Source organism: Meles meles, chromosome 2 (assembly GCF_922984935.1).
Source record: "Meles meles chromosome 2, mMelMel3.1 paternal haplotype, whole genome shotgun sequence".
NCBI classification, from domain to species: domain Eukaryota; kingdom Metazoa; phylum Chordata; class Mammalia; order Carnivora; family Mustelidae; genus Meles; species Meles meles.
Window position 1 is genome coordinate 146940910 of NC_060067.1, and position 27316 is coordinate 146968225.

General features: G+C 41.9%; 1 protein-coding gene and 1 pseudogene across 5 annotated transcripts in view; both read right to left on the bottom strand.

Moving 5' to 3' along the window:
* Positions 1-27316, bottom strand: part of ARHGAP10 (Rho GTPase activating protein 10) — a 325433-nt gene that overhangs the window by 82774 nt on the left and 215343 nt on the right. For all 5 annotated transcript variants that reach the window (XR_006817443.1, XM_045997932.1, XM_045997933.1 and 2 more), the window contains 2 exons: positions 25785-25890; positions 24175-24334 (listed from right to left, as the gene is read on the bottom strand). Coding sequence is in view for 4 of the 5 variants with exons in the window: in XM_045997932.1 (XP_045853888.1) it covers positions 24175-24334; positions 25785-25890 (266 nt within the window). In the remaining variant the exon portion in view is untranslated. The remainder of the gene's footprint in view (positions 1-24174; positions 24335-25784; positions 25891-27316) is intronic.
* Positions 3252-17908, bottom strand: LOC123932540 (annotated as a pseudogene).

The window sequence follows — 27316 nt, forward strand, 5'->3', positions numbered from 1 at the left end:
TTATAGCTCAGAAAATTCCAAGAATTCTGGGAACTGGAAGCCAGGAATGGTGGACAAAGACCAAACAGATATTACTTGCTATAAAACACAGCACAATGTGACTAGGAAGGTGGAAAACTGAAAACAAAGTCATGCAATTCACCTAATTCTAAAAACAATATCATGTGAAAGAGGGATTCATCTTTTACTTGGCCCAGAGATTAAACCAGGCCTAATGGGTTAAGAATCTAAGAAGGCATATGTCAACAGAATATATGGGGGAAAAACCTTCTAAACTAATGAAGTTACATAACTCTTGGCAGTGAATTTGGGAGACAAGGAGTTCCATGTCACCAAAGTTTTACCAAGTCCTACAAAGGTAAGACTAGGAGCATTCCAAAAGAGGATCCAACACTGCATGCAGGCTGGGCTTGAAGAGTTGACCCATGAACCCATGAATGAGAAAGTATCTGCCCCTCCCCAAAAGATAGTCTCACTCGCCAAGCTATTTGAGCCAAGTGCCTGACTCCTCAAATTAGAAACAAGCATGTCAAGCTGACCTGTCACCCTTTTCTGCAAGACAGGGTAACCTTTCCCCAACCCCTGTGATAAATTCACACTGTACCATGCTGAGACCTAAGCTCCCTTAATAGCCGCTGCAATTTGGCCATGCTCTGAGTTCTCCTTAGGTCCCAGATGCACAGTTAATGTGACACAGGGGTGGCCCTGGCTGTTATGGAGTAATCTCGTCTTACCACTCCTTCTATTCTGGTTTTCCCTTTGCAGTGGAAGAACGTGTCAGATATCATATACGAAAAAGCTTTGTGAACTGTTAACATTTCATAAATGCACTCATTAAACATAAAGTTATCCTTATTTGTCTTCTGAAATAGTGATCTTACAGCTCCACAGCCATGGATATAGAGATGTTTGTTGAAGAGCATAATGATTAACCCTCTTGGAGTTTCCTAAGAGCCACAGCACCTATAGGTATTTTAACCTTATTTCCCTATATCCTACTATGCAAAAATATTTAAATAAAACAGAACAACTACAACAACAACAAAACCACACAGGTACTATAGTAGTAATACTGAGCACTGCTCCAAGAGACCCAAGAGTCCCACTGATAATAAAGTTTGTGTGTTGGGGAACAGTTGGGGGAGGAAGGTAGGTGGAAATTTTAGGCAACTGGTGAAAGCTGGCAAACGCTGTAAACTAATGTCAACTTGGGGAGAATAAGATGAGAAGTTAAATAACCACCTACAGAGCGGCACTCTATTTTCACTTTCAGAGTTATTATTGTATGAAAATAGGCAGATAATGTGTTGCTCTTTAAATATGTAACCTTTAAAAATATTCTCTTTTCTACCTAAAAGAACATTCTTCTGGAAGTCAATAGGGACAGAAGTTACTAAACCAATTCAGTGAAATGGTAGGACATTCCTTCTGTTGATTGCTGCATAACAGCCCTCTCCAAAGCCTCGGAGTTTCAAACCCAGGGGTCACCAAGGTCTAAGGGAAGGAAACAGATTCTCTTATCTTGATAGAAGGAATGTAAAGGAATTTGTGGTCATCTTTATGTAATCTGTCATAAAGAGATACATTTATTTCATTTCTCCATCTGATACCCTGTACAACCAGATGATAGTTTGGATACAGGCAAAATAACCATTCCCAAAGCGACTTCACTATGTAAGCACTCTCCCGTAAATGTGCTCAGTAGGTCATACATACAAATACTTCTCTCATCACTGCTTCAAGTTTTTGTCATCTAAAGACAAGACGGCCCTGATGAGCCTTCATTCATGGAAGGACATGGAAGAATGTAAGGAGCTCAAACTCAAAAAAGAATCGGACTCATGATTAAGGTTCTTCAAACTGAAGTGTGATCTCTCTAGCAATTTCCAGTTTCTTCCAGTAGCTTAGTCAAGTTGACAGATATTTTTACACTGTGAGATACAGAACAAGAGTATTTGCTTATTCCATAAAATAAATTTAAGTATGTGGTAGTTGGCTTTAAGTCAAACAAGGAAACTATAAATGAACCATAATTTCCCTATCTTAATAACACTGTTGATGAGGGTCTTGACACACAATACCAGAAAAATACTGAGTCCTCTCCTCCACCCCTCGAAGATAATCATTGCCAACAGCTTCTTTGATTTCTTCTAAGAAAATTTTAAACGTTGTCTATGCATATGCCTGCATACACACACACGAACACACACACATAATTTCTAGGTACGTATTTTAACACAGAGATGATCCTAATAGAGATACAGTTCCAAGCCTCAATTTTTAACTATTCAACTATTAACTGAATGCTTACTATGGAATATACAAAGTTCTGGACCTTAGAAATAAATAAGCATGAAGGCTCTGAGGGAGAAATGTGCCCGGCACGTTCCAGGAATGCCAAAGAGGCTATGATGACCACAGTCATGAGGGTATGAAAAAAAAAGTTGGGTCAGTGAGTAGGATGAGATTTTTTAAGTTTAATTCAGAGTGAGGGAGTACACACCAGTGTTTTAGATATCATTCAGTTTCAATGTGTTCATTTACTAGTGCCATATAAGAAATTACCACAAACTCAAAGCCTAAAAACAACACATTTACCACTACTGTATTTTCTGATTTGTGATGTGTATGAGAAAGGTATCATTTCTCTCAGAGTTTCCAAGAATCAGAAGTCCAGGCACATCTTAACTGGGTCCCTCTGCTCAGGTCCTCAACTCACGAAGCCATAATCAAAAGTATCTGCCAGCCAGCATTACAGAGGCCAAACTGGGGATAAATTGGCTTCCCTACTCATTTGGGTTGTTGGCAGAATTCATTTCCTTTCAGTCAGGACTGAGGGTTCTGACTTTTTGATGAACATGGGCTGGCAGCCCCCAGTTCTCTGCCCCATCAAGGTCCTCTCTGAAGGCAGTGCCCAACATGGCTATCTGCTTCTTCCAGGCCACCAAGAACCTCTGTCTCCAGTCTGCTCCCATGGAGTCTTCTATAACAAAACCATCATGGGGAAAACAGCCCCTCACCCCAGATTCTACTGGTGAGAATCAAGCCATAGGTCCCACAGGCATCCAAGGGCCTAGACCACTGGGCCACCTTAGTGCACATCCACCATGCTTGGTATCAGTGCTTATGAGTCCATTCTTGTTAATGGGTTGCTGAGCATTTCTCCTTATGGCCATCCCATAATTTATTTAACCCTCTTCCCTGCCACTGAAGGCTTTTTCTGATTTTTTTTTTCAGTCTTTCATACAATTTTACTTTCTCCCTTCAACCATAATGACAGGATATCCAAACTTTGTCTTAACCAGAGGATCTGTAAACACAGGCTTATTCAGCCCACTTACAGGCAAGGCAAATGTTGCTTCTTGAAATGGTCCCACCATGGAACTTGTGGTCATCCAACCCTAATCACCCCCATGCCTGGCTTTATCTTCACTAGACTGTGTGGCCACTTCCCTGAATCTCATTTCAGACTTTAACTGTTCCATGGCTTCCTTGACTTTCCCATGTTTTTCCATACAGAATGTGTCTGACCTTTACTGCATTGCCACCACCTTTGGGACCCTGTGCCTTCTTGTCAGAACTGTCACTCCCAGAGGCTGATCCCCTTCTTGCCCCTTTCCCAGAACCACTTTTTCCCTTGGGCAGAATCTTGAAAACTTGCAGCAGAACCCTCAACTCATTTCTGATTTTTGCATTGAGAGGTATGGTGGACTTGCAGTAGCAGTGAATATGCTCTACATTTTTGCAAAATCTTGACACTTAATCCTTCGAGTCCTTTGTAACAGAGAGATGGCGTCAAAGCAGGAGATCATTCTAAGCCTCGCTGGACACGCAAACCATCACAAAAAGTCTGTTCCAGTTCACATATACTCATTTCCTCCTCCAGGAGATTTCCCTCAATTCTCGGTGGAACTTTCTAGCTTTCTTCAAATAGGTGTTCTTCATCTCTTCATTTAACCTTACACACCAGTGATTTATCTCTTCTTGATTTAGGCTTACATCAGGCAATTCATCTTTTCAGATAACATTGATAATAGGGTCTGCTCTCCCACTGTATTTTCTGATGGCTTGTGGTATATACGGAAGCTATTGATTTTGGTAATTACTTTTAATCCTTCATCCCAGTGAATCATTTTAGTGTATGTAAGAGCCCTTCAATCTGCTCTCTGGGGCTATCTATGTGTACAATCACACCCATAAATAATGCAAACTTTCCCCCTTCCAGTTTCCAAACCACCTCATATCGCTTTCTCGCTTTTCTTGTCTAATAATTCCAGGACAATAGTTAATTAGTAACAGTGAGCCAAGTCACAATTTCAACATTCTAAGTGTTTCAGTAAATAAACAGAATACTAACTTAAGGAATAAAATACACATTTTAGATCATTTTAAGGAAGTATCCATGATTTCTGTTTTACTAGAATACTTCCCTAGGAATTACGTAGATTCTGTCACATGCTTTTAGGCATCGGCTATAAGATTTTGTCCTTTGACTTAATATTATATTAATGTATTTCATAATATTGAGCCACCCTTGTACTTCAGAGATGAAGTCAACTTAGACTGAAATATTACACAAAGTATTGCTATTATTTCCTGATGTATTATTTAAGGTCTCTGCACAATATGCTTAAGTAAAATTGATCTACAACTTTATCTCCAACTGACTTCGGCCCTGGTGCCCTACCAGCGTCATAAAAAGAATGTGAAACTCTCCTCTACCATGGTGTGGACCAGTTTAAACATTAAAAGATTAAATGGTTTCTTCCAAGTTTAAAATTCACCTGTGAAAATACCTGTGCCTGGTGCTTGTTGGGGATGGCAGCTCTTTTAAAGTTTCCATTTCTTATTAGTTCACTAATTTTATTCTGATTTTCAAAATTCTGTGCACTGTGTATCTATGGTTATTTCCATGTTTTTTTCTATTTATACTTGTGAGCCTTCTCTCCCACCCGTTTTTCTTGACTAGCTTAGCCAAGGAAATTTGTTTTATGTTCCCAACTCTACCAAAAATGCAAGAAGTTTTATAAAAAACGCTTTTTTTTCTTTCCTAATTAATGAATTTCATCTTTTATATTTCTTAATTTCTCCAAATTTGGGGAGAAGTGGGTGGAAGTGTAACTTATTTCATTCTTACTGACTTGGTTATCCATTTCCCTCAGAACATAATTTCTGCACGAATCTTTAGGTTTTGATATTCTTATTTTCATGATATTTTTCTAGGCATTCTCCAACTTCTTTATTTCTATTTTAATCCATGAATCATGAAAGTTTCTAAATTTCCAGGTGACCAGGGACCTTTTTTTTTTAATTCCAACTCCCAGATTTAGAGTGTTACACCGATCAGGAAAAAAAACGGTCTGTGTTATTTCTACCTTTTGAAATTTGGGATTTTTCCTTGTGGCCAAAAACAGATACTCATAACCTATAAACACTGCTGTATTGTCTTCTGAGCTGCTGTAGGAAAATATGAGGCAACAAGATGTATCCTCCTAATGGGTTTTCTACTTTTCCTCAAAATCTAATAAATTAATCACAGTTTAGAAACAAACTTTTCTAGGGATGCCTGGGTGGCTCAGTTGGTTAAGCGACTGTCTTTGGCTCAGGTCATGATCCTGGGGTCCCAGGATCAAGTCTCACATCAGCGGGGACACTGCTCCTCCCCACCCTCCCCCCCTCTCGTTCTCTCTCTCATTCTCTCTCTCTGACAAATAAATAAATAAATAAATTTTTAAAAAAAGAAACAAACTTTTCTATATGGTTAATTCTGAAGAACTTAAAATCAGAACCAAGGTTTCCTGAAATTCAGTGAATGTTCTGATTAGATAGATTATGGTCTCACTTTGATTCAGAAAAAAGTTATCATCTGTTTTATCATTAAGATTATTTCTATTCCATGCATTTCGCTCTGTACTGCCGTGGTGACCTGTAACAGGTCATTTTTCCCTCCGCCTGTTTCTGTGACTTCTTTTGCCTGTCTCTCTCCGTCCACTGACCGTGACTGTTTCATCAATGAGTGTAATTTAATTTTTTATTCTATTCCTTTTGACATGTTTTAATTTGTTCATTTGTTTCAAAATACTGTACATGTATACTGTTTTCTTAGCTCCACAAGTACCTTCAAAAAAAAAAATCCCTTCATCATTTTATTTTTTCAACTCCCATTTCATTAACTACTTAATTCTTCTACAGAGACAAATTTTAGTAAATTCTTTTCTTCTCTTCCTTAGATCAGTATTTCTTCCAAAACAGATTCTTGCACTACAGTTTACATTTTCTCCCCTCCTGCTGCAATACATTCATATAGACTCCACAGTGGGTATTTTTGGTTGGTTGATTTCAGTTCTACTTGTGTTCTAAACGGGCGGCTTTGTCAACACTTTATTCACACCACGACACCATGGGTGACACGTCCTTGAATCTCTTCCCATGTTGCGGGGGTCTGTTTTCTTCTTCCACACACAACAGTTCTGCCTGCCCGGCGTTCTGTAGCTGGAGAATGGTGTGTTTGTCTGCTTGGGCTGCCACAACAGAACCCCACAGACTGGGTGGCTTGAACAACACAAATCTATCTTCTCACAGTTCTGGAGCCTGGAGCCCCAAGCTCAAGGTGCCAGCAGGGTCTGCTGCTCCTGAGGCCTTTCTCTTGGGCTTGTCGGTGGCTGCCTTCTCACTGTGCCCCCACATGGCCTTTCCTGTGTGCATGCACATCCCTGGTGTCCTTTCCCCTTCTTATACTGGACGGGGGCCACATCCTTATCACCTTGTTTAATCTTAATTCCCTTTTTTAAAGACGCCCGACCCCAAAACGCTCCTTCCCTGTGGGTCAGGGCTTGAACATTTTCAGAGGACACAACTGGTCCATAACCAATGGGGAGAGGGAGGACAACAGTGCAGCCGGGACTGCACACAACCTGGTCTTTCACCTCATCTCTGGTTTTGCCAAAATGCCTGTGTCTGTGCTCAGTCCCCCTCCCTGGGCTGCCCACAATTCCAGCAGAGGTCCTGGCCCTTCAGCCCCCACCAGGAGTCTCTGCCCTTGGTGGCCACTATCACCACTTCCTATCATTCTCCAGGCAGAAGATGGACCAGGTGAGAGGATTTCTAGATGCTCACATCACAAGCTATCAGGGTGTGAAATGGCATTCCTCTCTCTAATCCTGGGGTTCATTTTCCCCATGTTCTTCTCTTATAGAAGTTCTTTTTTTTTAATTTTTAATTTAGTCTTGATTCTAAGGTTTCCTTTCTGACTTTGTTTATTGCTGCAGATCATCACCCCAGGCTGTCTGTGAGAGGGAGTCCATGATGCATCACACCCCGCCTAGTCTCCTCCCTGGCTAGGAGACAGGGTGCTTCTACCTTTGTGGAATTTGCAAGTCTAACCCCAGGCTAACCAAACCATCTTCGACACCTCCCTCCAAAAAGGGATTGTGAGGATTACATATGCATCTGTTCCGTGTCACATCTGTGGAAGGCTGAGTTAGGAGTAAAACAGATGTGGTCCATGCCAGGGTTTTTTTTTTTTTTTTTTGCGCACTATTATTTCTTGTTTTCTTTGGTACAGAAATATTGACTATCCTTTCAAATTTAAATTTAACATAAAAATCTGCCACATTTAATATAGATCCACATTATTCTGAGTCAAGATTAGACCACGTGGGGATGTGCCCACTTGGGTCTAGCTCGGGCCTTCATGGGCTCAGATGATGCCATATGTGCCTCAGTAGGTGTGCACCAGTAGAGTGCCCCACAGACATCCTGAGCTGCCCACAAAGCGGCTCAGGAAAGCAAGACAGCAACAGCACCTCTGCTTGGCACTAAGCCAATGGTTGCGCCCAAGGACTTGCCTGCAGTCCTAGACTCACTAGCAGGTGGAAGATGAGTTCCATGGGTTCAGGATCCACTTCATGTTCCCATGCAGGTGCTTGTTTCCTTCCTCCCTCCTTCCTCCTCTTTGCTCCTTCTTTCCATTTCTAAATTGTTTTTTCCTTTTCACGTGCCAGTTTTTAAAAATGTCACGTGCTGGTCTCTAGCTTTTCTTCCATTTGACTGATACCAAGGTGTTATTCTTTTCTCCTTTTAAGCTATTTTTGGTTTATATTGTAAGATTTTGGAGATCTGAGCTTGCTATCTTAGAGCATGTGTTTGAGGTATCTGTTTTAGATAAGAAACGGACAATAAATACTACTGGTAAAGACGTAAGTAAAAGGTAACACACCGTCACATGTAGAAGCCTGTAACTTCACTGAACTTCACTAGATTCCTTACTCCAATTGTGTCAAAAGCCACACGTTTTTATTACGTTATTTCAGTATCACCCAAGTTCGTTGCCCCAAAGCAGGGATTCCTAACTGAGGTTCCTTACGGACTCTGGTATTAGTGTATACCCTCAAATTGTCCGTAAATGGTATACATGCACTTGTGTTATTTTCTTTTTAGAAAATGAGATTGTTATCTTTAATCAAATTCTCCAAGAAGTATGAAACATAATAACTGGTTAGGAATCACTGACCTACAGTAATGAGCAGAAAAGCTGCCAAGAACAGAAAACAATGGAGAATTAGAAACCATTTATAAGAGTTTGGATTCATCCGAATAATAAAGTCAAGTGAAAGAGTTTTCTTTTCAGTTACACGGAATTTGGATAAAGCCCAGAGGACTTCCAAAAAAGTTCAACCACAGGTGACCCTGGGCATTGCAGGTAACACCGTCCTACAGAAACTGTGGAATAAAAGGAGTAGACACAAGAAACAATTATTATTCCCAGGACCCTTCCACATCAATCCATCAGTAAGTACAGCTTACTCTGAGCTTATTAGCACATTAAGCACAAATGACCTAATTCCTTCATTAAATTTTGAAAATGATGACTAATCCTCTTAGTAGTCATGTCCCGCATTTCTATCTAAACAGAAATGACATTCTAGAAAAATCAAGGGTTTAAAGGCTTTCCTGGAGAAAGAATGTCTCCACTTTCACTTCTTGCTGAGTTAGGGAAAGAGAAACAATGACTTCAAAAGAGGCATAGCCTATAAATAAATTCTATTCTCAATATACAAAACAAGCGAAGTTGATTCAGCAACAAATTAAAGAGAACAGGAGGCGGCTACTGAGATCATACACTAAGATTCTGATCCAGATTCTGTGTGAGTTTCTGATGTACACTGTTTCTTTATGTGACTATATACAGCACTGTTATCATTTACAAAGGATTATCAATCTTCCTCAAAACCTATTAGTCCAACCACTTTAGAGGTTTGTTTTGGCACAATCTACAGTCTGCAGCCCATGTGCACTTTTGGTAATTAAGAATAAGTAATAATGATGACAAACAACACACCAGCTGTGCGATGATTAATAAGAACTGTCTTATGCACACAACCAGGCACTGGCATGTGTGTCTCAAGCAACTATATAAAGCTCATGCCTTTATGAAATCAAATACAGAGATTTCCTTTCTCACTCCTACACATTCCAACAGAGACATACGTAAGCACTTTTGTACAATTTAAACTTGGAGCTATCCATGTACTAATATTGACTGAAACACTATGCATCATTTAAGCTTAAAAAGAAAAAAATATGGTCTTGTTTTTCTTGGGACAGTAGAAAGACCACAAAGAATTTTCTAACTGTGTGGCTTAACTGCCTGAAATCATTTTTGGAATGAGGCAGACTGTCAATGAATAAAGCAAGCTGTGTGACCTTGGGTAAGTTAATTTCAACTCCCCAAGCTTCTGTTGCTTGCATTAGTCTGTAAACTGCAGAGAAAACACTACTACCTAAGAGACAACAAACAAACAAACAAACACACAACTAATACTACCTACTCTCTCAGGGTTGACTGGCTGATTCATGGGTCGTTCGAACAAGACCTAGCCGGTGGCTGGAACATCAGGTACTCAAGATGGCCTTGGTGCCAACCCTCTGCCCTACACAGACTAGATGCTTAGGAAAAGCAATTTCGAATTTTATAATTACGTCCACTAGATCTCCTGCAGGCCTTGGTCATTGTTGTGAAGGGAATGGGTACATACCTTCTGAAGAAACAACTGACTGATTCACAAAGGAATGCCTACTACAGTAAGTCTTCTGAGTATAGAAATGGTCTTAACCTGGCTTTGGACAAAGAAAGCTACTGGCTTCTTGAAGGTCCAAACTCCAAACACACAATCCTCAGGCCATGCTACTAGAACTCTACCACTATGTCAGAGTTTGTTACACACTGGACTTCCAGAAAACAAGATCTGCTCCCCCCTCCACTTAATTTTTTGTGCCTGTCCATGCAGGACAAGGCATGAAGGAGCAGCTTTATAGATGTCTGGTGAATGAATTGGTAAGTGTATAAAAGAAATGATGCCAACACCAAATATCAGGTCATTTAACTTCCATCATGAATAATTTGAGATATATATACAAGTAAAAAATAATATAATAAATTCCTATGTCCACATCACCTAACTTCATCAGTCATTAACTGACGGTCAGCTTAATTCATCGATATCCCTCGAGTATTTTCGAGCAGATTGCAGACTTAGTGCAGGTTGCTTAAGAAGCTTTAAGGAATTAGATTTTACTTAAAGTGAATTCTGGATTAGTCTAGTAGATTCCAGAATTCTAGACACTTGTATCGCTACAGTAACAAGAAACAATACTATGTCAAGATCAATAGAAGTCATCATTATCTGGTCAAGAGAGGAGCTGTGACACAATCAAAAGGAAATCAAACCCTTCCTCTAAATCACTATGGGTTAGATGGTATTGGTAGTTTAAAAAAGAGAGAGAGACAATAATACTACAAATTTCTGTCTGAGGAAAAACAATGATTTGGGAGGAGGAACACAGTGTTAATATTGGATGACAAGCTCACCTAACAAATCCTCATCAAAGGCTACAGATTTGTTTTTAACTTTTTAAAACTATTTAGTAAAAGGATTTTTTAGAGAAAAATCCAGAAGATTAAATAGAGGGTGCAGATCTGAGGAGGATATCAGCCAGATATTACAAAGCCCAGGCCAGGGTGAAAAGGGGGGTTTTGACCAGACGCCAAGGAGGGAGGGCAGGACAGACAGGGCAGGACCTTGATCTTTGAGAAAATGTGGGACCCCCAATGACAGCACTTGATAGAACCGAAGAGTGAGGACAGAAATAAAGCTGACAAAACTGATTCCTGCCCTTTGGGGTCATTCTTAAGGAGAAATCAACCAACTGGGAAGTTAAACAAGGAGGGCTTTTAAGGGATTTTTCATCCTGTGCCAAATTAGTCCAGCGACATAAGGCTGCATGGCTTGAAATTTACTTGACCTGCACTGACCACATTCGCCTCGATTCCCATGCTCCTCAATAAAGTTAATCCTGCACTTCCTAATAGGGCTGACAACACACACTTCCCCAACAGCATGAAGAAGACACTTCCAAAGCAAAAGAGAAAAGGCTCTAAATCCCAAAGACAGAGAACATCCTCACAGGAGAGACAGTAAATCACAGTCACCCTTGCCATCAACCTCTTCACCCCAGCAGTTAGAAGATGCCCAGTGTGTAGATAAGAATAAACACAGCAGGCCTAAGATGGGCATTCTTAGAAAGGCCTGCTTGCCAAGTTGGCCCTTAGTTGGTGTCCAGGGACTAGGCTGGTAAACGGTTCTTTAAACTGATAGAAAACATTCCCTTTAAGGTTAGGATGGCCCACCATGACCAAACTGTTTGAATTTGTGTTCAAACAGTTTGGGCATGGTGGGTCTATGTGGGGGTTACGTGGAATACCCGTTTTCCATCTGGGAGTCTGGAATTCTGGTATATGGTGGGTAAAGGATTCCTATGTGACTAGCCCCCACAGGCACTGGTCTCCAATGGGCTTTCCTGAACAGAAGTATCGAACACATGTTTCTACATTTTCAGGGCTGGAGGAAGAGTCTGCTCTGTGTGACCTCTCCTGGGAGGAGAGAGCATAAGCAAAACGACATGCAGACTCCTCCAGATTCCACCCGGGGTTGTCTTCTTCTCTGTGCATCCTTACTCCATTGCTGTGATGAATCTAGCTGTGAATACAACTTTGCATCCTTCCAGCACATCCCCGAACATGGGGGTGGTCTTGAGGACCTCAGACACAGCCACTAAAGCAGGCACTACACTTACCGGGAAGACTTCAATTTGGAGGATATGACATAGTGGCCTGCTTCTTCAAGTAGACATTTTAGCTCCTCTGACTTTTAGTTACGGCAGAAATTGGAGAATTTGTGGAAGCCTAGCAGAAATAGAACTGTCATGCCCCACTGTGCATGAGCTGAAACTGTCAACCCTTAATTTAGCCATTTTCCAGGTACCATTCATTAGTGAAAACATTTAGTTAGGTAGGACACCAGTGTTTGCCACGCTAAAGAGGCAGGAGCTAAAACACTAGCACATGGTCCGCTCTCAGTTATCACTAACAGTTTTAATTAAAATTAAAATTAACGGTTTTAATTTCAGGTCAAGTCAGAGGAATTCAAATGAGACAACAAGGTTGCACTGTGAAAACGTGACGAGGACAAAAGTGCCTTCTTCAGTCTGCCCCAAGTCAGTTTCCTTCTGCTTCCCACTCAGGGAGAAGTCTGAATATCAGCACATCTCAATGGAAAACGGCTGCCTTTCGTTACTTAAGGACAATGCCTTTCAGTGTGGGCTCATTCTTTCCAAGGCCAAACTGAGCCATCAGTATTTTAATAAAGGGTTTCCTTCATGGCTGGCCCGGGTAAAGAACAGAAACAACGAAGTGTCACTGATTAAATAAAGCATGAATCTGAGATGAGCAACATCTTTATCCGTTCTCCTCCCAGCTTCTGAGCAAAAATGTGGAAAATAAGCCAACATCACAAGACAAGAAAGGCTGAGCCTGAAGACATGTTCCAGACCCTAACCTCACTTGAATATATGGCAGCTCTTGGTTTTCCCATGGTTCTAGACCTGAACCTGAAATTCCTAGAACTGCACCTACATTTCTTCTGTGTATCTATAATAATACCATTTCTTTGGAACAGAACCCAAAGCCTTCATTAAATTTTCAAACTGGGTCCTAATGTAATAAAACTTCCAAACCACTGCTCTAGACAGAGGAAGGGTATGACACATGCAGGAGTAGACGTTAAAATGCTACATGACCGAGTGGCAGACTGAGGCCCATGCTGCCAGGAGATGTGTATGAACGCAACAGGGGAGGGAATGGCTCTATCAGGTTGGAGACCAACAACTGGGAACACAATTACCTAGAAAAAAAAGAAATTATGTTAGAGTTGAGAGAAAAGTCACTTCTGGTTTAAATACTGGTCTGAGAAAACTGAAGAAGAAAGTTAAAGACGTTCTAGTTATAATCATGGCAAGAGAGCAACAGGTTCCGATTTGGACAACCTCAAAATGCCAGGTTCCACCTAAAACTCTGTTGACCGGACCCACTTGATCTGTTTCCAAAAGGACTGGACTTGAGTAGCAGCCGGCCCCAAGGACATGCCTAAGCTACCGGATAGCAACGAAATATAAACGGAGTTAAATCAAAGTCGACAAATAAATCATGCATCTGTAAATTTATCAAATTGCAGGTATAGCGCCTTGTGAATTTTCTCACACTGTCCAAAGATGATTTAGTTGCAACCAAAACAGTACTAAACTGACAGAAGTAAAAAGGGATTGTTAAAAGGAATCAGCAGGAAGTAGAAGGAGCTGGAACTCAAAACTGTTCTGAGGCCATCAGGAGTCAACTAACAACTCTCCACTTCTCACCTCTGTGCCCTTCTCATTTTTTTTTTTTTTAATTTTATCTATTTATTTGAGAGAGAGCATGTAAGAGAGCACAAGCAGGGGGAGGGTCAGAAGCAGAGGGAGAAGCAGACTCCCTGCTGAGCAGGGAGCCCGATGCGGGGCTTGATCCCAGGATACTGAGATCATGACCTGAGCCCAAGGCAGAGGCTTAACCCACTGAGCCACCCAGGTGCCCCTCTGTGCCCTTTTCTAATGAGATTCCCATCCTTCCCAGCGCTCTGCCTTCTCCGCTGGGCACCTGACCCACTGCCAGGGTTCCTGTAGCCTCCGGCCTAGGGCAATGTCACAGTAACTGGCTGAGTTTCTCCCCCTCCAATTCCAAATCTCTAGGGGAGAGAACCTGACTCTGCCCATATTCCCGTGAGACTCCACTTGAGGGTCTAGCCAGCTCTCACCCACAGATCAAGATTAGCTCAGCACCGTGTCTTATAAACCTAGGGATGTGGTCTACAGTAAGCGGTTCTCAGCAGCACAGGGGTGTCTGCCAGGACATATTTGGACTAAATGACTGTGGGGCAGTACAGATGAGGGGGATGAGAGAGGTAAAAGGGGAAGAGACGGAGTTCAGAGTCCAGAAAAATACCCTTCTCCCAGCCCTGCTTATCTGCGTAGTAGCAGTACATCTTTCCAGGAAAAGAAAAAAACAAAACAAACAAATGAACAGAAACTTTATTTTGCAAGCATCCTAGTCCGATGCAAGTGGCCATAATATTATTAGGTAGGCTTCAAGAGAATCCATACTTCATTAATATAAGCTAGAAGCTTATATTGTTGATTCTAAGGTTTTTGCTAAAAATAGATAGCCTACTCCTAGTACTCTGACTTACAGTCTAGAAAAATCAGCTCTCTACATATTATTGAAGTGATACTTCATGTGGGTATCTTCCCACTTACACTATTTGGTGTATTTTTGGATTTCTGAAAATTTATTTGAGACATTGAAACATTCTATTTTTAGTGATTTCGTTTAGTCTGCATATGCTCTAGGTCTGCTGTTTCTAAGGATCAGAAGGTGGTTGCCTAGTCTATGAGCCGGGCACCACACAGACAGAACCTTCCATGTAAAGCCAATTACAGTCTAGAGTTTAATGGTCCAACCTCCAGAGCCAGACAGTCCTGGGTTTAAATCCCACCACCGCCATTTATCAGCTGTGTGACCTGGGGCAAATTCTTACCCTAAGCCCCATTTCCTCATTTGTAGAATAAGGACAATGATATCTACTTCACAGACCTGTTGAGTGGGGCATTAGATGAGATAACGTAAAATACTTAACAGTATGAGCACTTAATAAATATCAGGCTTTGCATTATTATATGTTAATTATCCTGATGGCGAGGAACACAAGGAGAGAGATGAGGAGCACAGCTTCTTCACTGGAATTTCTGGCAAAATTGAGCTGGGAGGCCTGACACAACCTTTCGACCCCAAAGAGAGGGCATCTCAGAAGCAGGCTGTGTGATGTACATGATGCGGCAAAAGAGGGGTGATGTGAGGGGAGAGAAGATGGCCAGTTGAGAGGAGGTGCCCTTCCTGCCATTGCCTGCTGGGCACAGTGATCACATAAACCCCTTGGTTCTCTCAAAATACCAACAGGTCAGGGACGTCTGGGTGGCTCAGTTGGTTAAGCGGCTGCCTTCAGCTCAGGTCATAATCCCAGCGATCCTGGGATCGAGTCCCACATCAGGCTCCTTGCTCAGCAGGGAGCCTGCTTCTCCCTCTGCCTCTGTTTGCCTGTGCTCACTCTTTCTGACAAATACATAAATAAAATCTTTAAATAAAAATACAAACAGGCCAGCACTAAAAAGAAATAAGCTATCAAATGATGAAAAGACACGGAAGAACGTTAAGTGCATGTTCGCCAGTGAAAGAAGCCGGTCTGAAAGTCTACCTACCGTAAGACTCCAACGACCTGCCATTCTGGAAAAAGCAAAACTACAGAGAGTAAAAGGACCAGTGAGTGGTGGGCCTGGGGAATGGGGGGGCGGCGGGGTAGGCAGACAACAAAAGAGATGAACAGACAGAACATGGCATTTTTAGGACTGTGGAAATACGCTGCTATTATAATGATGAATCTATGTTATAACACATACTGAGTGGCTGCAGAGACATTACCTGACAGTGACAGTGTAAGGTTAAGGGACAGGCTTTGGAGACAGGATGGGTTCAAATCCCAGCTTGGCCACTTTCTAGGACTGTGACTTTGAGCAAGTTACGGAGCCTCCCTGAGCCTCACCTTCCTCATTTGTGCAACAGCAGTGAGAGGAGTATCTCAGGTGGATCAGCTTGTCTCATCTCTGCAACCACTCTGTTGAAGAGGTACTTAAGTTATTTCTATTCTGCAGAGGAGGAAACTGCCAGTGAGTGTCAACAGGGTGGCCAAATCACACAGAAGTCACATAACTTGGTGGAACAGAGATGCCAACCCAAGGAATTTCACTTAGAGCTCACTGTGCTACATTATGTGGTCCTGGCTACAGAGTATTTCAATAAAATGTCATAGAAGGAGCTAAGTCTAGTGCCCAGCACATAATCATCCCTCTGTCAGTACTGGCTATTATAATTATTATTGTTCTCAATTTTATATTGAGAGATGTGGAAGAGATAGTGCTGAAAGCTGGGCGGGGGGAGGTATTTTATAAGAGAAAATAAAAATGAGCACATCCATGCAAAGAGCCAAGCCCATAAACGCTCCACACTATCCAGTCCCCTAAGGAAAGGCATGCCTCAGTACCTTCTCCATTGCTCACCTACCCATTTTCCCACTACTCCCATCCCCTCACTCCTGGATTCTTATTTTTCCCTTCCAAGACTCTTGATGCTGCTCATAAAAGAGAGATGAACAAAAGGATCTTGTTCCTCATCATCCTTAGTTCTACCACACAACCGAGGGCCAAGTTCCAAAGCCCAGGGCTCTGCTCTGAGACCTGTCTTTTTGCAGCTCTGCGTCTCCAGAAACTGTGGTGGAGAATTTCTGAGTGGGCCACACCATCCTAGGCCTGCTTGCTTTATCCAGCTCCTCAGTCCTCATCTCCAACATGAACACATTCTCATTATGAAAAATATTATGAAGTTCTTCCTTGTATTGAATCAAACACTCACCTCCTAGCAAGTTCTGCTCGCGGGTACTGACTGTGCATTCACAGATAACAGAGAATAAGTCCACCCCCAGCCTTTTGTATCGCAGCTCTTAGATTTTCTGGAGACACCCCCGAGTCTTCGTCTTTACCAGACACTAATGTAGAATGAAAGAATCTTGCCTTTCAAATTTTCTCTTATCAAACCACACTAGTACCCTGGGAAAATGCTACCTGCCCCCTCCAGAGCAACACGATAGCACCAAGAAGGGACTTCCTACAGCAGAGCTCAATGAAGACGGCAGAACTGGGAAGACAGTGTCGTCATTATTTTCTGACTCGCCTTTGAGGAAGGAGAAAGGCAGACAGAAAGTTGTCTGTGGTTTTAAAGCTCCTTTTTAAACACTCCAGAAAATGCAAGGCCCTGTTGAGGGGGGAAAAAAATCTAACAGTAAAGTAAGTCTCCGTGGCTACGCCAAAGATGCCAACATTCAAGAAACCTGGAAGAAGGAAAAAGCCACCCTCCTGCAATTTTCTACTATTCCTGCCGTGGGGTTTTGACTTCTACACTGAACCGTCACTACTCAGGCAAACATAAAGCTTCTGGAAACTTCGGAGTTTTACCATTGTTGCTGTTGTTTCAGATATTTATTTTTCTCTCACATGAAAACTGGTGCTGCCTAGCAACCCAGTGCCAGTAAAGCTAAATCAAGAAGCATTTTAGGCTGAATTTAAAAAAAAAAAAAAGAGAGAGAGAGAGATTTCTTGTTCCCACTGAATGACAGGCACGCTCTAAGACTTAAAGATTCCTTGCATCTCCAGGAAAAAAGTTTGCATACCCCCCGGGGCCTCCTTTACAGTCAAGAATGACGGAGACCAGCCCACAGAAGAGGGTGAGGATGAGCGCGGTCTCTGCTGCCACAAGAGCGGAGGAGCAGGCCACCCCAAACCAAACCCAGTCCACATGTGGCTGCTGCCGGACTGCAGGCTGGGACCAACAAGGGAATCCGTGCCACCGCAGAGCCTGGGGGCAGGGACACATTCTTCTAGCTCTTGGCAAAGACAGGGGTGTAGGTCCGAAACTGGAACCCAAGGTCAACAGAGGAATGCAACGTACCATTTGATACTCATCACGTGTGCGTGTAATTTAATATTCTGATTGTGCTGCACACCTGAGAAGAAATGTGTATTATGCCCTTCTCAACTTTTCTGTGCTGGAGGGACACCACCTCTTCAAGGAGTTTGCAACATATGTTACAGAGATGGTTCTTGAAGAAACCTCAGAATGGGAACGTAACATCAGCCGTTTCCACAGAGCGTGAGCATCACAAATCGCCTCCATTTTCTCACCAGAAAAAATGAGGCACAGGGTGCCAGCACACCCATTTCAAAGACAACACTGTTTATTTCGACAAAGTTTTTAGAATCCTTACCGAGGAAATGTTTTATGTAAATAATATGTGATTATCTCTCAGCACCCTGGGGTCCACAGAAACCACAGTATATAAAGGCTAACGCTCGGAAACAACTTCATGTCCTACTGACCACCAGAGAATCCATGAACATCAAGGTGAACCGCAGCACCACACAAAGCTGAAGGCAACCAGAGCACCACATCTGTCCGATCCCACTGAAAATCCAATTATAATCCTTAACAAGATAAATATACGGGCATACCTCAAAAATATTGCAGGTTTGGTTCCAAACCACTGCAACTAAGCGAGTATCGTAATAAAGCAAGTCCAGCGAATGTTCTGGTTTCCCAGGGCATAGAAGAGCTATGTTTACCCTGTGGTATGGGCTATCAAGAGTGTAGTTGCATGATGTCTAAAAAAAGCAATGTACATACATTAAAAAATACTTTATTGCTAAAAAATACTAGCCATTATCCGAGCTATCGGCAAGCTGTAATCACTGATCACAGACCACCATCACAAAGCGAATCACGAAAAAGCCTAAAATACTGCAAGGACCAACACATGAAATGTGACAGAGACACAAAGTAAAATGGCGCCGACAGACTTGCCCCATGCAGGGTCGCCACAAACCTCTGATTTGTATACAACACCGTATCTACGAAGGGCAGTAAAGTGAAGGGCAATAAAACAAGGCACGCCTATAATCTGGATTAAAATTTTATATATTATGTAAAGTGATTTGGTTGAGAGTAACATTATATATCTTACTTTATATGAACTGCCAATTTAAATATTAACACGAAATATGACAGATAATAAAAGAAAATCACATTAATATTAATGATTTCTTTGGTGATTCCCAAAGGTCTTCATAATCTTCAAGGGCTCTCAGGGACTTGGGGAGAGACCCGAAGAGAGTCACATTATAAACACAAATTTCTTTTACGACACTACAAGTGTATAAAACAGCAGAACGGGCTCCATTTCGACAAACTCTATGAACTCCCAGGAGGGTTCTTTCCCTCCCTAAGTTCTTCTAAAGAGTCCCCAACCCCAGAAATTAGCTAACAGAAAACTAGAACTGAGATTGATTGGCTAACTGTGTACACATCAGGAACTGCCGGTCCTACCCTGCTCTTTCCCTCCCCTGTCCTGTCTGCTCTGCTTTTTCCTCTGTTATGTGCTGTTGTGTGGGAAAAACACAACGTAAATCCGTACTTGTTATCACCTATTCCCAAACACTCATTCACTGACGTCAACTTCAGCTCTTGCTCTCAACAGACATTTTACTCTTGGAGTAGATACTCGTGCTCTCCCGTGGTGACAGCTCCAGCATCACTGACAAGGCCCCCTGACAACCCTAACTCTGAAACCTGCCTGGGTTTCTTCTGGCTCCGTGTTACCGCTAATAGAAAAATCTTGGTGCTTCTCAAGGATGTCGCTCTTAACCTTCTCCTAGGGCGCTGAAGCAAAGGTTTGGGGGTCAAACAACCCTTAGTTCAAACTCAAGCCTTGCCACTCACCAGCACGGTGCCCATAAACAAGCTAATCTCTCACCCTTCAGTTTTCTCCCATGATGTGAAGGGACAATATCTGTCATCAGAATTCTGCACATATAAAGGAATACTATTACATATGCATGCAATAGGACCTTTATACATTTTTTACTTTATTTATCTGTTTTAAGTATCTAGTATATCTATTTTAAGTAACTATATCTATTTTATGTACACACAGGTACACACTTGGGTTATAGGAGTAAGTACCCCCACCGTGTAGTTAGACCAAGCCTATAGCACAGTGAGCATGCTCTACTATGCTAATCTCATGTCTTCTTATCGTACACTTCCTACCACTAAATCCTCTCACAAATCTGAGCCCCACATCTCCAACTATTTGTTAGACATCCAGACAGCTAAAATTCAGCATATTAAACATTGAACTCTTGCCCCGAACCTATTTTTTTTTTCCTTCTTTTTATTAAGGATCCCTATATTCCTCCAGCTCTGGGTCCTCATTTGTGACCTACTATCATTCCTAACGCATCCTTCTGAGACGGCCCACCGATCCAGTCCCTGGACTGTGTCCACTGTGCCTCAGGACATGATGCCTGCTACCCTTGAACTCCCATTCTCACTACTATAACCTCAGCCATATGACCTCCCACCTGGCTGTGATTCTCCCACTTTCTATTTGCTAACCAGCTACCACATTAAACTTCCTGAAGCAGTTTACCCAAAAACTGTGAGAGGCCTTGATACCCATAAAACGAAATCCAAAAGTCCTAGGGTGGCATTCCCAACCTCCCTGCACCTGGCCCAAATCTCTTTACAACTATCTCTCATGCCCCTCACCGCTGTTCCCACAGAAGCTGCATTCCCAGAACACACGCCCACTCTCTGTACTTCTCTGATTACATGACTTCCCCATACCTGAAACGTCCTCTTAAAACATCCCCACCACCTGTTCAAACTCCATTCTAAAACCTATTCAAACCACCTAGTCAGGAAACATTCCAGATTCCTCACAGTCGGACACAAGTTCTCCTCTAAAGTCTCTGCATCGCTCCGAGAGCGCTATTCTCTGTGGCATCCTGCAGTTACTGGTGGAAAGATCTTTCCCCTGCCGGGCGCTTCCCCAAATCTCACATCACATCTGATTCCAAGCAGGGTCTCACCACAAACATACTGCACTGATACATAAGAAGTATACTTTGTCAAGTACAAAACTTATGGGGCACCTGAGTGGCTCAAGTCATGATCCCAGGGTCCTGGGATTGACCCCACATTGGGCTCCCTGCTCAGTGGGGAGCCTGTTTCTCCCTCCCCCTGGGGCGCCGCCCTCTCTCCCCACCCCCACAAGCCAGGCTCTCTTTCTCTCTCAAATAAATAAGTAAAATCTTTAAGAAAAAATATTTATGTAAAGCTCATAAATTATAAGGTGCAATCCCAATTTGAAAATCTGTGGGAATTTCACAGTACCCTTTTCCACCTGGGAAATGCAATTTTTTGGTTTGCACTGGAAGAAAGACCTTGATAATATTTTTGGCCCATAAACACTTCTTTTAAAACAACATCTTAATGTATTATGTGGGAATGAGGCCAAAACATGTGGATTAAGTTTCCTATAGAGTACATATGGGTTTTATGAAAACAGCAAAGAGGCTAGGATAAAATGTGATCTCCGAGGCAGATTAACTTGGGTCTTTTTCTAACTCTAAAATTAATCTAGAGCTTTCTTGCTTTACTTATATGCTGAAATTTTCTTCTTTTGTTTTAGTGACGTTCCTGGTCAGAGTCAACATTTTTCACATTCCTAAGATTAAAAAATAAGTAACTGAGGAAAAGAAAAGGCCTTCCTTCTATGTCACTTTCCCCTCTGCTCTCCTTCATAGACACAACCTAGGACTCTTCGTTCCCTCTCTCATTGCCCTCGTTTGCCTCCCTATTGGAACTCTTTCCTCCCCGAGGAGACTCCTCCTTTTAACCCTTCTATCCTCCTTCCTCTCTCTCATTTTGTTCTCGAACATTGACTAAGAGGAATCCTATCCATCCCTCACCACATTCAAGTCAAACATGAGATCTTTGGGTGGTAAACATGGATCAGTTGCCAAGGAAACCTCAGGGTCCTATGGGTACATGCGTCCATGTGAAGTTTAAATGCACAACCACCCTCATCAGTGGGAATATCCTTCCTCATAGCACAGCCTGGACTCTGAAGTGACGTCCAGCTGAGCAAGAACAAAGAGCTGGGAGTGAAAGTGGACAAGGATGCAATCAGAAAGAAAAGAAGAGGAAATGGGGAAATTAAGTTCTCAGAAATATGAACTAATCCAAGCTAACAGCTCCCCATCCCAAGCAACCCTGTGCTTCCGAACCCGAACCCACGCACTCAGTGAAGAATCTGAAACCGGATATCCCACATGCCCCCTTCCTGATAGGAAAGTCAGTGTGTCAACTCACGTTGGCCGTGCATTCATAGCGTTCTCTAGCACAGCCACAGAAAGGCAGAGGGGGAAAGGGAGAGAGCCCTCTCCTTGTCTCTACGGAGCTTGATCTCTGACAGTGGATCCAGGTTCCTTGCCATCACTCTTATAATTGGCTTGCCAGTGCCACTTGGGAATTCCTGTAAGATTTGTTAACAGGGTGAAAGCAGCACTATCAACTTCCCAAGCAGAAAAATCATGAACTTATCTTCTCAGTTTCAAATAAGAAAATAGGAAGCTGCAACATTCCATGGAGATCCTTTTATCTGAGAGCAAGACCCAGAGCCAGTATTTTCACAAATAAACTGTATAAAAGTTGCCTATTTGGGACTTAATCTAAGGACAGTTGTACCGCTAAACACTATTTCAAAGCTTGTGGGTTTAATTATTTCTTTATCTTATTAAATGTATTTTTTTTTTTATTTATTTGAGAAAGAGAGCGAACAAGCGAGGGGAGAGGCAGAGAGAGAGAGAATCTCAAGCAGCCTCCATGCTGAGCACCGAGTCCAATGTGGGACTCAATCCCACAACACAGAGGTCATGACCTGAGCTGAAACCAAAGGCTGGACACTTAACCAACTGTGCCACCCAGGTGTCCTTAATTATTTCTTTTCCTAAAATGATTAGAAGCCACCTTTACTTAAAGCTATCTGGATAGCTTAGAACACCGCTCACTACCTAAAAGCAAACAAACCCCCCCCAAAAAAAACAAAAGACCCAAACTTTTAAGCTTCCATAAACAAGCTACTTTTACTATACTGGGCAAGAAAATCTCTGACCAGCTTTCACGTTTAACTCTTCAGTGGGAACCAATATTCACACAAGATACAATTGCTCTAGCAAACAGTAAATGCAACGAGGTTCTTGCTATGATTTGCTCATAGAGACTACATCTCTGTTTCTCTCTTTCCCACTCCTCTCACCCCCTTAAAATTTCCTGAGTTCATTAATTCATCCAATAAATACGAAGTAAACACCTACTATGTACCAGGTATTATTCTAAGTGTAAAAAACCATCTCTGTCTCAAGGATCTGGCAAGGAAAACAGATGTCTGTGACAATAAATAAACTATATTAGCAGGTTAGACAGAGATAAGGGCTATGGGATCCAAGTCCCAAAAAGGGGATCCACCTCCCAGACTGTGAGCTACTCTCCATCAGGGCTACAATGTTCGTCCTCCTAGCCTAGCACCGCATACACGCTCAGCATATCAGCCGCAAACAAACTACAACAAACCTTTAATAAACAAATGAGTAACCAAGCGTTTTAACGATTTTCAAATTCCTATCTTAAAAGAACTGAGGAAAATTATTACTGAGGTCTGGATCTATGATGATAATGAGAAAAAACTACATAAAAGTTCTTCAAAGACTACATCCTACCTTGAAAACTCCTGCAGTTCCCTGATTATAGAGAAACAAGTAAGAAGACGTGTCACTAAGATTTTTCATTTTAAACCAGAGATTCTTAACCTAGGGTTCCCAGATTCAGGGAGGCATGTGAATCCCCTGAAATTGTCAGCACAATTTGGGAGATAAGGGGGAGTTATATGTTGTGTTTAACGTGACACAGACTGGCAAAAATATTTTCCCCAAGTTACAGAAATAGAATTTGAGAGATCCAAGGATAGGACTGAAGGCTGCAAAGAATCCAAACAATCCAATATTATACTGCAGACTGTCATTTGTGTCTGGGTGAAATGCTTCTTCCTTAAACCAGTGAGATATCAGAATTTATGGAAATCCATCAGAAGACAGAAGCTCAGTGGGAACTTCTCGGAACCAAACTCATCGTCACAATAATAATAAAATCATTAATGGTGGTGGGGCTCTTAAAGGCTAGTTTCAGATGGTGATAAAGCCAAAACCAGGAATTCCCTTAAGAAAAAAACAAATAGAGTTTACCTTTTCATGGTTTTCAATTAAGATTTCCACCACAATGTTCTGAAACTTCAAATCCATGATGGCAGCAACAGTTTCTTCCTGTGGCCTCATCAAAGTTGGTCCAAACACCACTCCTAGATTTGCCACAGTCATGAGGTTCTGCTTGGAGTGATTGGAAACACTGGTAGGGAAGGGATGGGGGAGAAAGTCTGTTAACAGAGAGACAACAGCTGGGGAACGTACAATCTTCCACAGCTGTGTGTTTCCTTACAAACAAGTAATCAAGACACTCAAATGTCCTTAATTTCTGCTTCTGAAATAACAAGGTCTGACAAGACCCTAGGGGATGAGGCCCCTGCCTACCATCCTACTACTCCTCTCTTCTCGATGCTTTGCTCTAACCACAATGGCTTTCTTAATAATTCCATGTTTATGCTAGGCTTGTGTCCCTCTGAAGACCTTCTGTTACCATTTCTTTCTACTTAGAATATCCCCTCTGTCCCCAGACTATTATATCTTTGGCTTCCACTAATGACCAGATTGTATGGCACCTTTGTAAGAATTAGCTTAACAAGGACAGAGAACTTGGTCAGAGCTCCCGCATTTACCCCTTTGGCCCAATACATTGTGCAGTGAGCAACCCAGACAACTGTTCTCAGAAGCACTGATGTTTAATTCAGGTCTCAATTCAAAGCCTCATCCTCAAGATACCTTCCATAATAACCCTCTTTACAGTCCCACACCCAATATATATTCTCTATCTCCTCATTCTATTTTTTAAATCACTTATCGCCTGAAATTATTTTGTATTTTTATTTGTACTCTGTTTATGATCTTTTCCCTCTTATAAAGAAGGGACTCCATGAAAGCAGGGAATTTTGTCTATCTTGTACAACTATGTATCCACTAGCCCCTAAAAAAGGCATTCGATAAATATGTGTTGACTAAATGAACGAATATGGTTTCACTAGTTGTAGGACACTTGGACTTTGCAGGTCATAATATCCTCTGGCCTTCATTATCTTTTCACATAAAATAAAAACATAATAAAATAAATAGGATAATAAAAGAAAATTAAAAACATTCTAAAACAGCATTCCTCAGCTTCCTTTTACCTCCAAATTTCTATAACTACAGTGATCTAAGAGTCATTTGTATATGAAGGGCTAATTTCTCCATTAAATGATCAGATTTTGCTCGCTTTTTAAAGAGGGAATAAAAAGACTAAAATGGATCCTAAGAAATAAGTACCTATTACTGGATTAAACTAACTTAAAGGCCATGTTCAAACTTAGGTAGGTGTGAAACCAGGCTAAATTCGCTAACAGACTTATAATCACATTTCCAGAATTTGTGTACAGGGAAGTGTATAATATTCTCTTCTTTTACTTCCAATCAAACCCCAAGTTGTTGGCAGTGATGTTAAGCAAATAATTATACGACTTCACAAAAGCATCATATTTCAATGTTCTTGTCCAAAACATACACAGTGAGTCAACTGTCCAGCCTGCCTTTCCAGGCGTGGTCCCTGGTATTGTGTAGACAGCCCCACTTCCAACCGTCACGAATCCAAGAACCCCACATGGCACCCAGAGTGAAACAAAGAAAGTTAGGAAGACAAAGCGGCTTACTTTGTTAAGTGTTTCACCAAAATATCCAACATTTCTTTATTCTTCTGTGGCAACTTGTGTACCAAGAAATGGATAGCATTAACACGAGATTCTGGGCTTCCACTTTCTTTAAAAAAAAAAAGAAAAAAGAATAGTCAGATTACACAGAATCAAATACATTCCTAAAAATCAACCATGACCATAGCTCATCTGTTCAACATCTTTCAACAGAGAATTTAAACGTATTTCGATACCTTTCCCAAAAAAGGTGGGGGGATCTATCTTTTGGCTTCTTCTTGGTCTTCTATGCCTGCCCTAGAAGACAATTTCAGTGTGAATGCAATGAGTGCCTTTCCCTAGAGTGATATTTAAGAACAGAGGGCTACTACAGCTTCTCCTTCTTGCATTCTGCACTTCAAGTCGGCTCATCACTAGAAGGAATCGAGTCCCTGGGTCACTGCGCCACCATGGAATGCAAATAAAATAGGGACAAATAGGTTCTTCCCTCTTAGGGTTGAGTTTTAATCCCCCAAAAGATACACTGAGGTTATAACCCCCCAATGTCTCAGACCATAACTGTTTTGAAAACATACCTGGGATTTATTTCAATCAGGTATGGTAAGACACGCAGACAGGGAAATGACAGAGTTGAAGGAAAAGTTTTATAGTCATACCCCCTAGAAACAGGAGGCGTGGTAAGCCAGGGTCAGCCAAGAGGCAGAGGGAAGAAGGGGAAAATGTGGGCAAGAGGCTTTACTCTGTTTTCCATGTGAAGGAAGAGGCGAGGCAGAGTAAGCAGACTGAGGACTGGTTGGTCTGAATTATTGTAGCAGGTTTTAGAGCACAGGGGCTGTGCCAAGACATCTGGTACCTGTCCCTGGGGTGATTAGGGCAGGAGAATATGGACTTGAAGTATAAGAGCCCAAAAGACAGAGTCAGGAAGAGAAAATGGGCTCTGGACTGGTTGGCATATGGAAAGCATGCTCAGTTTACTACCTCAAGGAATTGGTTAGCCCCAGAAAGGGCATTCTCCCTAGGATCAGTAAGGCCCCAGATATCAAAACATCAGAATAAAAAGACATGCCTAGGGGCGCCTGGGTGGCTCAGTGGGTTAAAGCCTCTGCCTTCGGCTCAGGTCATGATCTCAGGGTCCTGGGATCAAGCCCCGCATTGGGCTCTCTGCTTGGCAGGGAGTCTGCTTCCTCTTCTCTCTCTGCCTGCCTCTGCCTACTTGTGATCTGTCAAATAAATAAGTAAATCTAAAAAACAAACAAAAAAAAAGAAATCAGGTCGAGTCATTTAGGAAGATGAGTTTTGAGCTGATTTAAAAAAAAAAAAAAAAAGACATGCTTAGCATAATGCCCTTATTTGGAAATAAGGTCATTGAAGATGAGATCATACTAGAGCAGGGTGGTCCTTTAATCTAGTATGTCCTGTGCCCTTATAAGAAAACAAAGACACAAAGGGAAAATAAATAAAACTAAAAATAAAACAAACAAACAAACAAACAAAAAAAAAAAAACAGGGACTCCTGGGTGTCTCAGTTGGTTAAG